The sequence below is a fragment of the Pelodiscus sinensis genome, chromosome 5 (genome assembly GCF_049634645.1).
Source record: "Pelodiscus sinensis isolate JC-2024 chromosome 5, ASM4963464v1, whole genome shotgun sequence".
NCBI classification, from domain to species: Eukaryota; Metazoa; Chordata; order Testudines; family Trionychidae; genus Pelodiscus; species Pelodiscus sinensis.
This window is the reverse complement of record NC_134715.1, coordinates 44,302,094-44,314,725: the sequence shown is the minus strand read 5'-3', so window position 1 is coordinate 44,314,725 and position 12,632 is coordinate 44,302,094. Positions and strand designations below refer to the sequence as shown.

The 12,632-nt window shown below is 36.1% G+C and overlaps 1 protein-coding gene across 1 annotated transcript in view; it reads left to right on the top strand.

Moving 5' to 3' along the window:
- NAA15 (N-alpha-acetyltransferase 15, NatA auxiliary subunit) overlaps positions 1-12,306 on the top strand; it is a 72,994-nt gene extending 60,688 nt beyond the window's left edge. Inside the window, exons 19-20 of the mRNA XM_075929931.1 lie at positions 162-259; positions 5,393-12,306. Coding sequence (XP_075786046.1) covers positions 162-259; positions 5,393-5,593 — 299 coding nt within the window. The 3' untranslated portion in view covers positions 5,594-12,306. The remainder of the gene's footprint in view (positions 1-161; positions 260-5,392) is intronic.
- The last annotated feature ends 326 nt before the right edge of the window (positions 12,307-12,632 follow it).

Here is a 12,632-nt window from a genome sequence, read left to right as displayed (position 1 = left end):
AATGTAATGTAATCATGGTAAAAGGTAATCCTTTTGGGCCAGTTTTGAACTCTGATCTAGAACTCAGTACTTCCTTGTTTTTCTTGAGCTATGCAATCTTTATGTAGTATAGACTCATTTGACTTGATACTATGCTGGAGAACATTATTTTTCTCTTGTAGCTGCCAAAATGGTCTACTACTTGGATCCTTCCAGTCAGAAAAGAGCAGTGGAGCTGGCAACGTCCCTTGATGAATCACTTACCAACAGGAATCTTCAGGTAAAGAGGGAAGATTTTATATTTTTGGAACCTGAATGTTTGCCTTTTCTAGATACTTGGTTCTTGTGTTTTGTCCCCCTGCTGCATTGGCGCCCTTAAAGTTTTTGGTTCTGTAAGCAATATCATTTCGGTTGTTTGGGAAGTTTAAGATTATATTAGAAAGTTGGTAGAGCCATAAACTGTATTTATATATATACATTTAATTATATTCTGCAGATGGGCAGAACTTCCAACTTTAACACTTTCTAACTGACAAAAACATCTGAAAATAGCTTTTTACCCATCTTTACTGCTTTTGCCACAGATATGGGAATATTTTATTTTGCCCTTTCTGGAGGGTGTGGCCTTGGAATTAGTGAAATATGCTTCTCTCTTTCCGGAAGAAATAATATTAGAAAAAATTAAGACAATATGTATCTGATGACTGAAAATCTAGCATTGTGACCTCAGATAAAGGTCATAAGAATTACAAATGTTTGAGGGATAGCTAGCTGAGTTAGGCTATGTCTAGACTATGCTTTATTTTTCAAAGAGGATATGCAAATTAGTCTAGACATAGCCTATCTTCTTCCAATCTCACTTTTGAAAGAGGGTCTTTTGAAAGTGAAAGTAGTCTGGACATGGGTTTTTTTTTTTTTAACCCCCCTTTTCTCCTTTTTCGAAAAACCATGTAAATCTCATTTTTTAAGGAAGAATGGTTTTTCAAAAAAGGGGTTTTTTTTCCCCTCGCGAAAAAAAAAATGCGTCCAGATTATTTTCACTCTCAAAAGACCCGCTTTTGAAAGTGAGATTGGAAGAAGATATGCAAATTCCGGGGGAATTTGAATACCCTCTTTCAAAAATAAAGCGTAAGTTAGACATACCCTTAGTGTGTAACTGGAAAAACTTAAACAACAAATAGTCTTGCAGTACCTTTAAGACTAACAAAACATTTGAATGGTATCATGAGCTTTTGTGGGCACAAACCACTTCGTAAAGATATTTTTAATAAGTCAGAATGGAGAGATCAAAATTGGATTAATTTACAAAACTCCTGAATTTCCTTTCTTCTCCCTGCTTCAATACCAATGACATTAGACACTTGACACAGACAAGTGCTGGAAAGAGGGATGTTGGGGGGGAAGGGAAACCGAAACACTCCCTGGCTGGGAGTGATTTTCCATTATATACAGGTTTAAAGTTTGGTTCAGTGGTTCTCAGCGCTCCCACTATAAAATCTATTCCAACATTCTTGCACTTACTAGAAAATGTGATTTATTTTTTTTTAAAGCTGTTCTTTTTCATTATGTTCCTTGGCTTATGCTCCTAGTACTTGACTGGAGTCCCCATCGCTCAGAAAGCTGAGCCATTAGGCTCTAGCATTGTATATAACCCCAGCTGTAGAACCCAAGTACTCCTTGTGCTACTAACTGTCCAGTTCCTTCCTTACAACAGAGATCACTGTCCTTAAGTAATTGTAAAAGACCTTTCTATCTCTTCACATTCTTAGAGAACTAAAATTCAGGTTTATTCAAGCAAATTTAATAAACTTTCTATAGCACTTGATGTTCGTTCATTTTAAATTAAAAATATGAATTAAAAAAGTATCATCATCTCATGTCACTAGTTTCTTATTCCTAGTACAGTAAACTAATTGTGGAGGTAAATGGGGTTTTTTTCTATATAACAGTCCTAAAATAGAAAATATTATTTCAGTGATCCTTTGAGTACGCTCTTTACAGAGCTGCTAGCTCATATTGGTCAAAACATCACTTACATGCAGCTGTCCAGGATTGTGTCACTATTTTTTTAACTAGTGAAGGGAAATCTGAATTTTAGAGACATAATGAATGATTTCAGTAAATACAGACTAAGAATAAATTAAATAGTCACTCACAGGGTAGGATTAATTTCTAGCATGCTCATCATTCAAGACCCACTGATTATCAGGCAGTCACATGTATTAAATACCCTTAGCCTAACAATTCCAAAAATTATCTGTGTAAAGAAATTGGATTTTGAATTTATTTGAGTAACTCACATGAAGGTCTTTATTCTTTGCAGTGACTACATAGAGAGAATCAGTTCAGGGGCTGTTTAATTGCTTTGTAGAGTAATGAGCTGGAGCCTGGGCTCTGGGACTTGCCCCACAATTAAACAGCTCCATAACTCAAGCCTGAGTCAGCTGACATGGGTAGCCATGGATGTTTGATGACAGTGTAGAGGACATATCCTTTGAATCTATCACTATAAGACACGTTTTCTAGTCCTTTAATCGTTCTTATGACTCTTCTCTGAACTCTCTCCAACTTATCAACTTTCTTTTTGAACTGTGAGCTAAGGATGTTAAATAACAAGTAATTTACTAGTGGAGTAAATTAGGCACTTCCATATTCTTCCTTTGAAATGTATGAGAGCTGGGGTAATAGAAATCTATCTGATAGAGGCAGCATGGGGGGAGGTAGTCAACTAGTCCTTAACATCCTTACTGTGAGCATCACAACTGGACACAGTATTCCAGCAACAGTCACACCAGTATCAAGTACACAAGTTAAATAAATGCTCTATTCCTACTCAAGAATTCCCTGTTCATACATCTCAGGATAGCATAGGTTCTTTTGACTACAGCATCACACAGGAAGCTATGTTTAGCTGATTATCCACCATGACTTCCATATTTATTTTAGTCACTGTTTCCCAGTTTAGAGCCCCCATCCTGTAAGTATGGCCTGTGTTCTTTCTGCATAGATGTATATTTACATTTAGCCATAATTAAATATATATTATTTCTTTGCTCCCAGTATATCAAGAGATCTACACCACTCCGAATCACTGACCCATTCTTTTCATTATTGATTACTCCCTCACTTTTTGTGTCATCTGCAAACATCAGTGAAGATTTTATTGTCTTACTGTGATGATAGAATACCATTTATTTACATATTTTTGGACATTTTTTACATTTTCAAATATATTGATATCAGTTACAACATAGAATGCAAAGTATATTCTGTGTAGTAGAAATCATTATATTTAAAAATGTAGAACATCCAAAGCATTTAATAAATTACAGTTGGTATTCTATTATTTAGCAGTGTGATCAATCATGATTCATTTTTTAATCTCAATATTTTAGTTAATTGCTTGAGTTAACTCTGATTGACAGCCCTAATAATACTGTCAGGTAGTGTAGGGCTAAGAACCAGTCTCTGTGCAATCCCTCTGGAAATACACCCACTTGTTGTTTCACTATTTACAGTTACATTTTGAGACCTATCACTGAGCCAGTTTTTAATTTATTCAGTGTGTGTGATGTTAATTTTATATCATTCTAATTTTTTAATCAGAATGTTGTGTGATACCAAGTCAAACACCTTACAGAATTCTGAATGTACTGTATTATGTAAACACTAATGCCTTTATCAACCCATATGTGTAATCTCATCAATAAAAAATATCATATTAGTTTTACAATCCATATTTTCTATAAACCTTTGGTGAATAACATTAATTACATTACCCAATAACTCCTTATTAGTTGAGTATCAGCTGCTCCATTATCTTGCCCAGGATCTTTGTCAGGCTGACAAGCCCGTAATTACCTGAGTCATCCCATTTACCCTTTTTGACAAATGTAGGGAAACTACATGTAATTCTCAAATACTCATCAAGTAGTATTCATCATCATATTTAGCCTTATAGTAAAAAAAAAAAAAAAAAAAAAAATTTTGCCACCAATGTTTTAAGTGCTCCATCTGTTACACCTCCCAGATGTTTTATTTATTTAGTGGGTGTCTTTGTAATTTGAAGACTCTTCTCCATGGTTTTCTCTGTGCTATGTCATTCTCCAAGTCTAGTAACTTTTGCATGTGTGCTTATCAGAGTGTATTCATGTATTCTTTCCAAGTCCTTCTGCTTATAGGCCCACTTTAATGCAGTGTTCTAAACCATTTTTAACAATAAAAGACACATTTATTATTCCTGTAACTAAGATCTATTGCAAGGCATCTATCTTTGATAAAAAGAAAATATATTTCTCTGTTACTTTGCAGTAGTGTTTGTGTGCCTCTAGCTGGACATCTTTTTGACTTGAGTTGGAGATTTTGTAATAGGTTTTGTTTTGTTTTTAATCTTTGTGTTTAAAAAATTACACTTTTTTTAATGGTGTTAATGCTTAGAAGTACTGTAGTTTATTTAGAGCTCAACTGCACTGGTGTGCACTGGGCCCCACTTGAACCCATTGGCTGAGGATTTTGAGCAATGAGAGGTTCCATTAAGGGACATCTATACTGCAGGCTAAAGTCGAGTTAAGATTTGCAACTTCAGCTACGTTAATTGCGTAGTTGAAGGAAGAACACTCTCCCTTCGACTTCCCTTGCTCCTCGTGAAATGAGGGTTACAGAAGTTGGCATAAGAAGCCAATTATTTCAAAATTTCTTCAAAATAATAGACTTGCAGTGGAAACATGCACTCTGTTATTTCAAAATAAGCATGAAGTGTAGACATAGCCTTACTTATATATGAGGAGTGTTACTGCAGGAATATGGATTTTTTGCACTGCAAAATATCTATAAATGAAAAATAACTACTTAAGTAGTAATGCTTTGTTTTATAAACCCACGTGAGTCCTTGACATAGTTACATAATTATAAAGTCCAGATATTTAGGAAAAATACTCCCGATTTAATCTAGAATAATTATGTAGGTAAAGCTAGAAACAAAATTTAAATTAAATGCTTTACTGCTGGAATTACTGACCTCTAGAACTGTGGGGGGAGGATTGGCTCTTTGCTCTTCCAGTTTTTCTTCCAGCAAATTCAACAAAGTGAAGTGATAATTATTTATGTTAAAAGACTGTGCAACTAGTAAGGCTAGAAACTTCTCTTTACCAGATGCTTTGATGCTACAGAGTAAATTTAGTGTTTTTACTAGTGTTTGTAGCGTTTTATGCTATAAGAAGGCTAAATCTAGAAATATTTTTATAACTTTCCCAAGTATTCATAATGTTCTTTATATGTATTTACTTAGAAAAATACATATTTAGGAGTAGGACAGATGCTAAAAAATAACTTCAGAAGTATTATATATTTTAATGAGTGTCCTAGATTAATATTTTTAAGAAGGTTTAACACCTTTTTCTTTTGTTTTAATTAGACTTGTATGGAGGTATTAGAAGCTTTGAGTGATGGTAGCCTGGGAGACTGTAAAGAAGCAGTTGAAACTTACAGAGCGAATTGTCATAAGCTTTTCCCTTATGCTTTGGCTTTCATGCCACCTGGATATGAAGAGGATATGAAGATCACAGTTAATGGAGATAGTTCTGCAGAAACTGAAGAACTGGCCAATGAAATATGAACAATTTTGTTTAAAAAAAGAAAAGAAAGAAAGAAAGAATGAATTACATTGGTCCATATCTGGTGTATAATATTTTTGTCACGCACCTGCTGATTTGTTCTAACTTACACAGAAAAAGGAAGGAGTAAAAATATTGCCTTCAAATAGTTTTACTTTTTTTATCCTGCTGACAAAGTATATATATAAAATATCTAACATATGGATATAGGTTGTTCAGTTTCTTAAGAAAAATTAAAAGCTGCTAAAATTGAAGAAAAAAAAAACCCTTATCCTTACCTACCTACCCCATGTTTTTAAACTAATTTATAAGAAATCTGGAGGTTCATAGCCCTCAGAGCAGGTGTGTGGCAGAAATATTACTTTAAATTTGTCTTGTGAGATTACTATTATCTCAGACAGCAAAAATGCTGTTTTAGCACTGGATTCTTTCACTGAGCACAAAGAGTTGTTGGGGCTTTAGCATCTGACTGATTTTGATACGGAGATGATTCTGTTCATAGGAAGTACTCGTGAATCACTATTTACAGAGAAATCTACAACATATATGTGATGTTGTAGAGACTGGGACATATAAATATCAAGCAGAATTAAGAAACATAAGGTGTTCAATAAGCTTGTTGTGTCTCCGAAGTTCACGTACATGATCAGTTTGGTGTTCTTGTACCACAGTTTTTAACTGAAGGAACCAGTTAGAACTATCTCTTCATTTTAATTAAACTTGAAAAGAAAGAAACACTGCTGTTCTTGAGTTGAACCTCGCAGCATAGTTTGGCCAAACTTGTTAAAACTGTAATGCAAGAACCAAATGAAATTATGCACTGTGATGTGGCACCAACTAATTAGAAAGATAGTGTGCATTTTTTCACAGAGTGAAAATAAAATGAGAACATACTATGGCTTGAAGTTACAAAGAGCGGAACTCCTGGCTATCCTTTTATGACTGATCAAGAGACTAATAGTTTAAAACCTCAGCAGGCCTTGTTCACGTTATGCAGAGAAAAACAAGTGCTGCAGTTTAGATACCTCTGGAACTTTTCCACAGTGTCACAGGTTTGTAATACTTGAAGCCCTACATTTCTAAGAATATATTTCTTGCTCAGTTGTTTCAAGCAAACTCAAGACTTTGTAACTTTTAAGGGGCCCAAGTTTTTTTTTGTTTTTTTTTTTCAAATAACAGACCAGCTTCTTATTCCTGCAGTTACAGATGTAATTTCCTTTGTCAAACATAAGGTACCAAATATAATGCAATAAAATGTTTTGAAAAACAGTTGTGTGAATATTTCAACCAGTCTGCGTTGGACTTTGTAAATTACTGGCTGAAGAGAAGTGCAGTTCTGAGTCAATTTAATATGCTGTTCAGGTCCACTGTTAATGTGTCACTGCTGATGAGTGGACTTTGATTGTATATTAAGTTCTAATGCATTATATAGTAGTGCTTAGTGTCAGGGAAATCCAATACAAAATGCATTACTACTTAGCTTCAAAATCCCAACAACAAAAGTTATGCTGACAGCTATTGTGGACTGTAATTCATCACTTAAAAAATAAAGTTCAAGCACCTGCATTAATGATTCAGATGAGAGAAGTGCCCAAATGCTTTTATGGACCGTAAAGTAATGGAAGAAATTGACCATAGGCTAAAAAGTCAGTGCCTTCTTTGTTGCAATATTTCAATTACAAAATATCATGTTTAAGTAAAAGTATAAATTGTATCTTTTTCATATTGTGGAATTTAATGATTGACACTTTGTATATTTGTGGCCTTTGGGGGGCTGCTTTTTTCTCTAATCCTCCTTTAAAACAGGAAGGGCAATTTTTACTATTTTTTTCATGTAATGCATTCAGCACCACTTATTAGCATGCTTTACATGGATACAGACTTATCCTGGTATATGCAAATGGTGTAGTTCACGTTGTAAATGTAGTGAAATGTAAGTTGCATTGCCATATTTGTGTTAAAACTGCCAAGTTTTCAGGAGCTAGAATACCTTGGAAACTTTTTTTACTGAATCTGTGATTGGTGCTTATGTATAGATCCTGACCCCATCTTCAGTCCAAGATATTTGGACTGCACCTCTTTGCAAATACTGAATGCAATTCAGCCTTATCCAGAAGGGTCTGAGTTTTGACCATAATGCTTCAACGCTCGTGACTCTTTCTCTGATATTGTAGGCAGGCAGATCAGTAGTCCTGCATTTTCTAGATAATTGTGAGTAAGCAGGGAGCAAAATATTTTTTTTCCTAATTCTCTGTTTTGGGGCTCTTTTGTATGAATGGGACTACCCTCTAAACTCATTCTCTCAATGTTTTTCTCTTCATTACCATTGGATCATGCAAAACTGGAAAAATCAAAAACCAAGAGACATTCCATTACCTTTATTCTGCCAATGATATGGCTTGTTGGGGCCTCTGTTTCCCCCCGACACATAAATTAGCTGAAGTAACTACAAAAACACCTTCACATCACTCCTGTTGAAAGCGTCACCCTGATCAATCCTTCCAGGCACAGTGTTTCATGATAAACTCAGAGCTCTCTAATACCCGCTCAGAGGACTGTGCACCTATAAGGCAAGATAAGCTAAAGTAATTTTCCCTATGTAAAGAGAGCTTTTAAAGTTCTCATGCTGATCTTTGAAGTATCATGGAGCAAGTGTGTCATCCATCCATATTTACCTATACCTTCTCTAGCTTCTAATTTTGTACATGGAGCATACTTGGTGGACAAGAATGTATCGAACGGCTGGGATTCAAGTTTTGGAACCATTTCTAATGAGAAATGCAGAGGAAAGAGGGACTATCCAGAATGATTCATTCCTTCAGCTAGTGGTAACAAAGCTTCCTCCCTTCCCTCTGCCTCCAATGGTAGCAGCCCACCTTCCTATTCTGGACCTCAAAATACCCTACATGGAAACACAGTTTTTCGAAGGGGGACACCCAATACACAGAACATGATCAAGGTCAAGAAGACTTCAGAGCCTCAGCTTCCTAAAGAGCACAGCAGTTGGGTAGGCCCTCGGAGATGTTCAGTATCACCTAAGGAAGAAGTACTTCCTATTGCTGAATGCCAGCCAGACCTGTGGAAAACTACTTGGTTCAATATTGTGATCCAAATATACTGAATTAAAATCAGACAAGATGACAATCATAGCATACATGGTACAAGAAGATGAGGTCTAAATGTTAAAACAAAACGGGCTCTTTCCCTTAGAGCAAGTCACCTAGTTTGTCTCAGGGTAATCCATATAGAGAGGAGACTTAATACAAAAGATGACAAAGTTGTCAGCAGATAAAGTGATTCTTGAAGCAACATGGTATATAAGGAAGACAGCCAAAATGCAAAGGGTGAGACTTTTCAGGAGGGAAGCAGACCGAATTTCATTGGGAAAGATGGCAGAATGAGTTGTGACTTTCCCCTCTTCACTTGCCTGAATGCAACACCCAAAAAAGAAAGTACATGCTAACTAACAGGAAAATACCTTAGTAGAACCAATCAAGTCATGAGTCCATCTTTGTTTCCTTCTCACTTAAATACCAGCCCTTGAAAGCATCCAAATCTATAGCTAGGTGCATCAAGTTCTGCAATATTGAATAATGTTACACCACTGATAAGTCAATTAGAGAGAATCTGAGCTCATGCTACACATTCCATGAAAGTTTCATCTTTCATCGATTCTTTCATTACTGTCTCTTTCAGGAGGAGGAGCTGCTCTAAACAGTGATCCCAAAATAATAGAAAGCTACCAGTTGTAGAGAACACAGAATATTTTCCCTGTTTATTTCTTACCCCTTTGTATGATTAGAGCAGAAGTCAGCAAATATTAGGAAAACAGCCACTTGATTTTTCTCTTTCTGGAATTTAACTTACCCATCCTTTTCACACTCTTGAGATCTCTACACCATGGCATCTTCACACCTCATATGTATAATTAGTAATGCTATTTAATAGTTTAATAAATAAAGGGTTCAAACATAGGGCTAAGACCTCTTTATGAGATGTTCCCTCATAAGGCCAATATAACCATTGCAAAATTACCATTCCAACAAGGATGGTTCTGTTGTGGATGCATGCCACCAGCTGCACAAATGGAAAACAACTTGGTATAATGTTGTGATCTAAGTGTGCTGAATTAAAATTAAATACTGAATTAACTCATATGACTGGTTTAAAAAATTTTCACTTCTCCCTTGTTTCTTGGGAGTAGGACAACATTTGATCCATATCTTGTGTTTCCATAACTCATTTTTAACTGCAGTCCAGTCTGCACTGGCAAAGTTGAGTAATACTGCAACTGACTTGCAGAGTGCTCTGAAACAACCCCAAACTGCCTGTTTTATAAAGTTTATCGGAGAATGGATCACTATAATACAACTTTTAGAGGAAATGACAAGAACAGTCTTCTTATATTGAGTACTGAGCATGAATAAAATCTACTTTAGCAAGTTCAACAAATATGGAGGAAAAAAGTAATGTACATATACTGTTGTGAGCATTTAAATATTTGTTAACTTGAACCCTCTGAAAATAAGGTTGATATAAGCATTACCAAGAAATAGTTTGACTAGCCTTGCCATAAAAAGATTAGAAGGAACACAGAAATTGCCATAGTAGATCACACCCAAGGTCCATCTAGTCCACTATCCTGTCTGACAGTGGCCAGCACCAGATGCTTTAGAAGAAGATATAAGAACCTTGTAGTAGATAGATGTGGGATAGTAGGCCCTGTTTCTAGACAAACACACATCTCATTTTGATCTCTAACAGAGATTGGCATAAACCCTGAAATCCAAGGTTTAACATCCCTTCCACAGTTTGTGATAATTAGGATAATCTGGATGTTTTTAATATTCAAAAGGGACTGAAAATTTTATAAGGATCTCAAGTTCTTGACCTCACTGGGTATGCCTAGCCTACGTTCCTCTTTTGAAAAAGGAATGCAAATGAGGGAAATCGAAAATGCAAATGAAGTGCTGATTTATAAATCTTGCACTTCATTTGCATAATCTCGTCCGATCACTTTTTCGAGAGGTTTTTCAAAAAAACAGTTGGGTGAGATGCAAATGAAGCTCAAGATTTGTAAATCTGTGCTTCATTTGCATTTTTGATTTCCCTCATTTGCATTCCTCTTTCGAAAAAAGAATGTAGTCTAGACACACCCAATGACTATTAGCTGATTTCCTTTAATTTAAACTTCAATTCCATGAATGAACACCAAGCCTATATATGATGTTGAAATTTAAGGACTAATCACCGTTCCTTTCTCCAAATACTCAAATTAATATTACAAATGTAACTTATACTTGACACTGACATAGTTTTGTTTTGAAGTTAAATAGTTTAGTTGTGCGTGATAGTAAAAAAAAAATGTTCAAACATCAGTGGCCAATTGTCTCTGAAGAAAGGTGCTATAAATGTAGAATAATTAAAAATGGTAAGAGCAATACGGGTCACATTCATTTGCCGATCACTAGCTAATGGTATGATCCAAATTTGGTAGGCGGTATTGAACTTGGTGAATCTCATCTGTGCCATTTTTAGAAATGTGTCAATTGCAGAAAGTCTATTGGATCATTTGAGGGATGAGTCTAAATTGTCATGTTTGTTTCTTGGAAAGCAAAGCTACAGCATATGAGCAAATTATCAATTTGGTAACCGTTGGAGGGATTTACGGGAAGGAGCTTTTCCTCTCCAGAACATACAAGCAGCAATGAAAATGAAAAAGAAGTTGGTACGCCTGCGGAGAGTGAAAGCCATCACATTAAGTGGCACCATCAAGATCCAGCTTTTAGGCTGATATTTTTTATGAAGTTAAAAATAACACATTGTGTTGATATGAAAACATAACTATCTTCTGAGCCTGTAAACGTCACCATGTTGCAGTAAGAAATCTGCCGTAGTAGTGTGTGCCATTTTTCAGTGGTGTGACAACAATTGTGTCCACACAAATGCCTGCCTTCAGTGTTGGTTTTTGCTATTTGTTTTGAAGGTTAAGAAAGGGGGCTTGATCCACCTGCAAGTCACATTATGGAAGGGGGGCCAAGGGAGGATAGAGAGTAAAACAACCAGATGAATTACAAGTTGATACATCAAGAGGTTTGTAAAAAAAACTACTCCACCACAATTCAAACTGTTTGTAACATGAGACAATGGTGACCGGGCAGCCACCACCAGCTTCCCCAGGGCTGGAGCTGCAGCCGGGCAGTGGTGCAGTTTAGAATGGCTTTCCTAAGCTACTTATACTTCTAAGTCATTAACAGAGCAGTTAAAATTGAAACACAAAAATACCAATCAAAAATTAACTCAGCACTAACTCCAAATTAAACACACCCCCACACCTCAGTCCCATTCTCACATGGATTTCACAAAATTTTAGTCCTTTTATCATTTAATTCACAAACACAAGGTCATCTGCTTGTCTTGTAACAACTGCTTATTTTAGTTTCTGAAAATTGAATGCAATAAAAATCTCACTTTTTATGTCCACTGCAAGCTTCAGAGTCTGTCAACTGCAGCAGCCTCTGCAAGGTGCATGCTAAACTGCAAGTACTTACGTTGTAAACTGCCAATTTATTCACAACTGCACTGATGTTTTCTTTTTTTGTCAGCAGTCTTGCCACCTGTTTTTTTTACACATTCTCCCTTGTGAAAAAATGTGTCCACATCAGAGTTGTCAAATGGTAAGAAACTGATTTGTGAATAAAAGTGCTGAAGTCTGTTCCTTATTTGTGAGGTCACATTATTGAAAAGCCTCTTGGTACCTGAGAAAAAGTTATGAATCCTGAATGGACGCGCTAGTGCTTTTTTTATTACCATGACTTCTGAGCTGCTCAACAGAGTCCTCTATACTATACTCGCTTCTATAGCTCCTTCCAGCCATTCAGTCCACATTCAGGGAGGGGGAAAGCAGTACTGGGAAGAGATTTTGCCGCGAACATGGGGGCTGGTTTGTTCAGTGGGGCATTTTCAGTTGCAACTCAAGGGTGCGGGGAAGGGTGGGAACAGGATAGAAATATTGCATCCCTGCCTGATAAACCATCATCG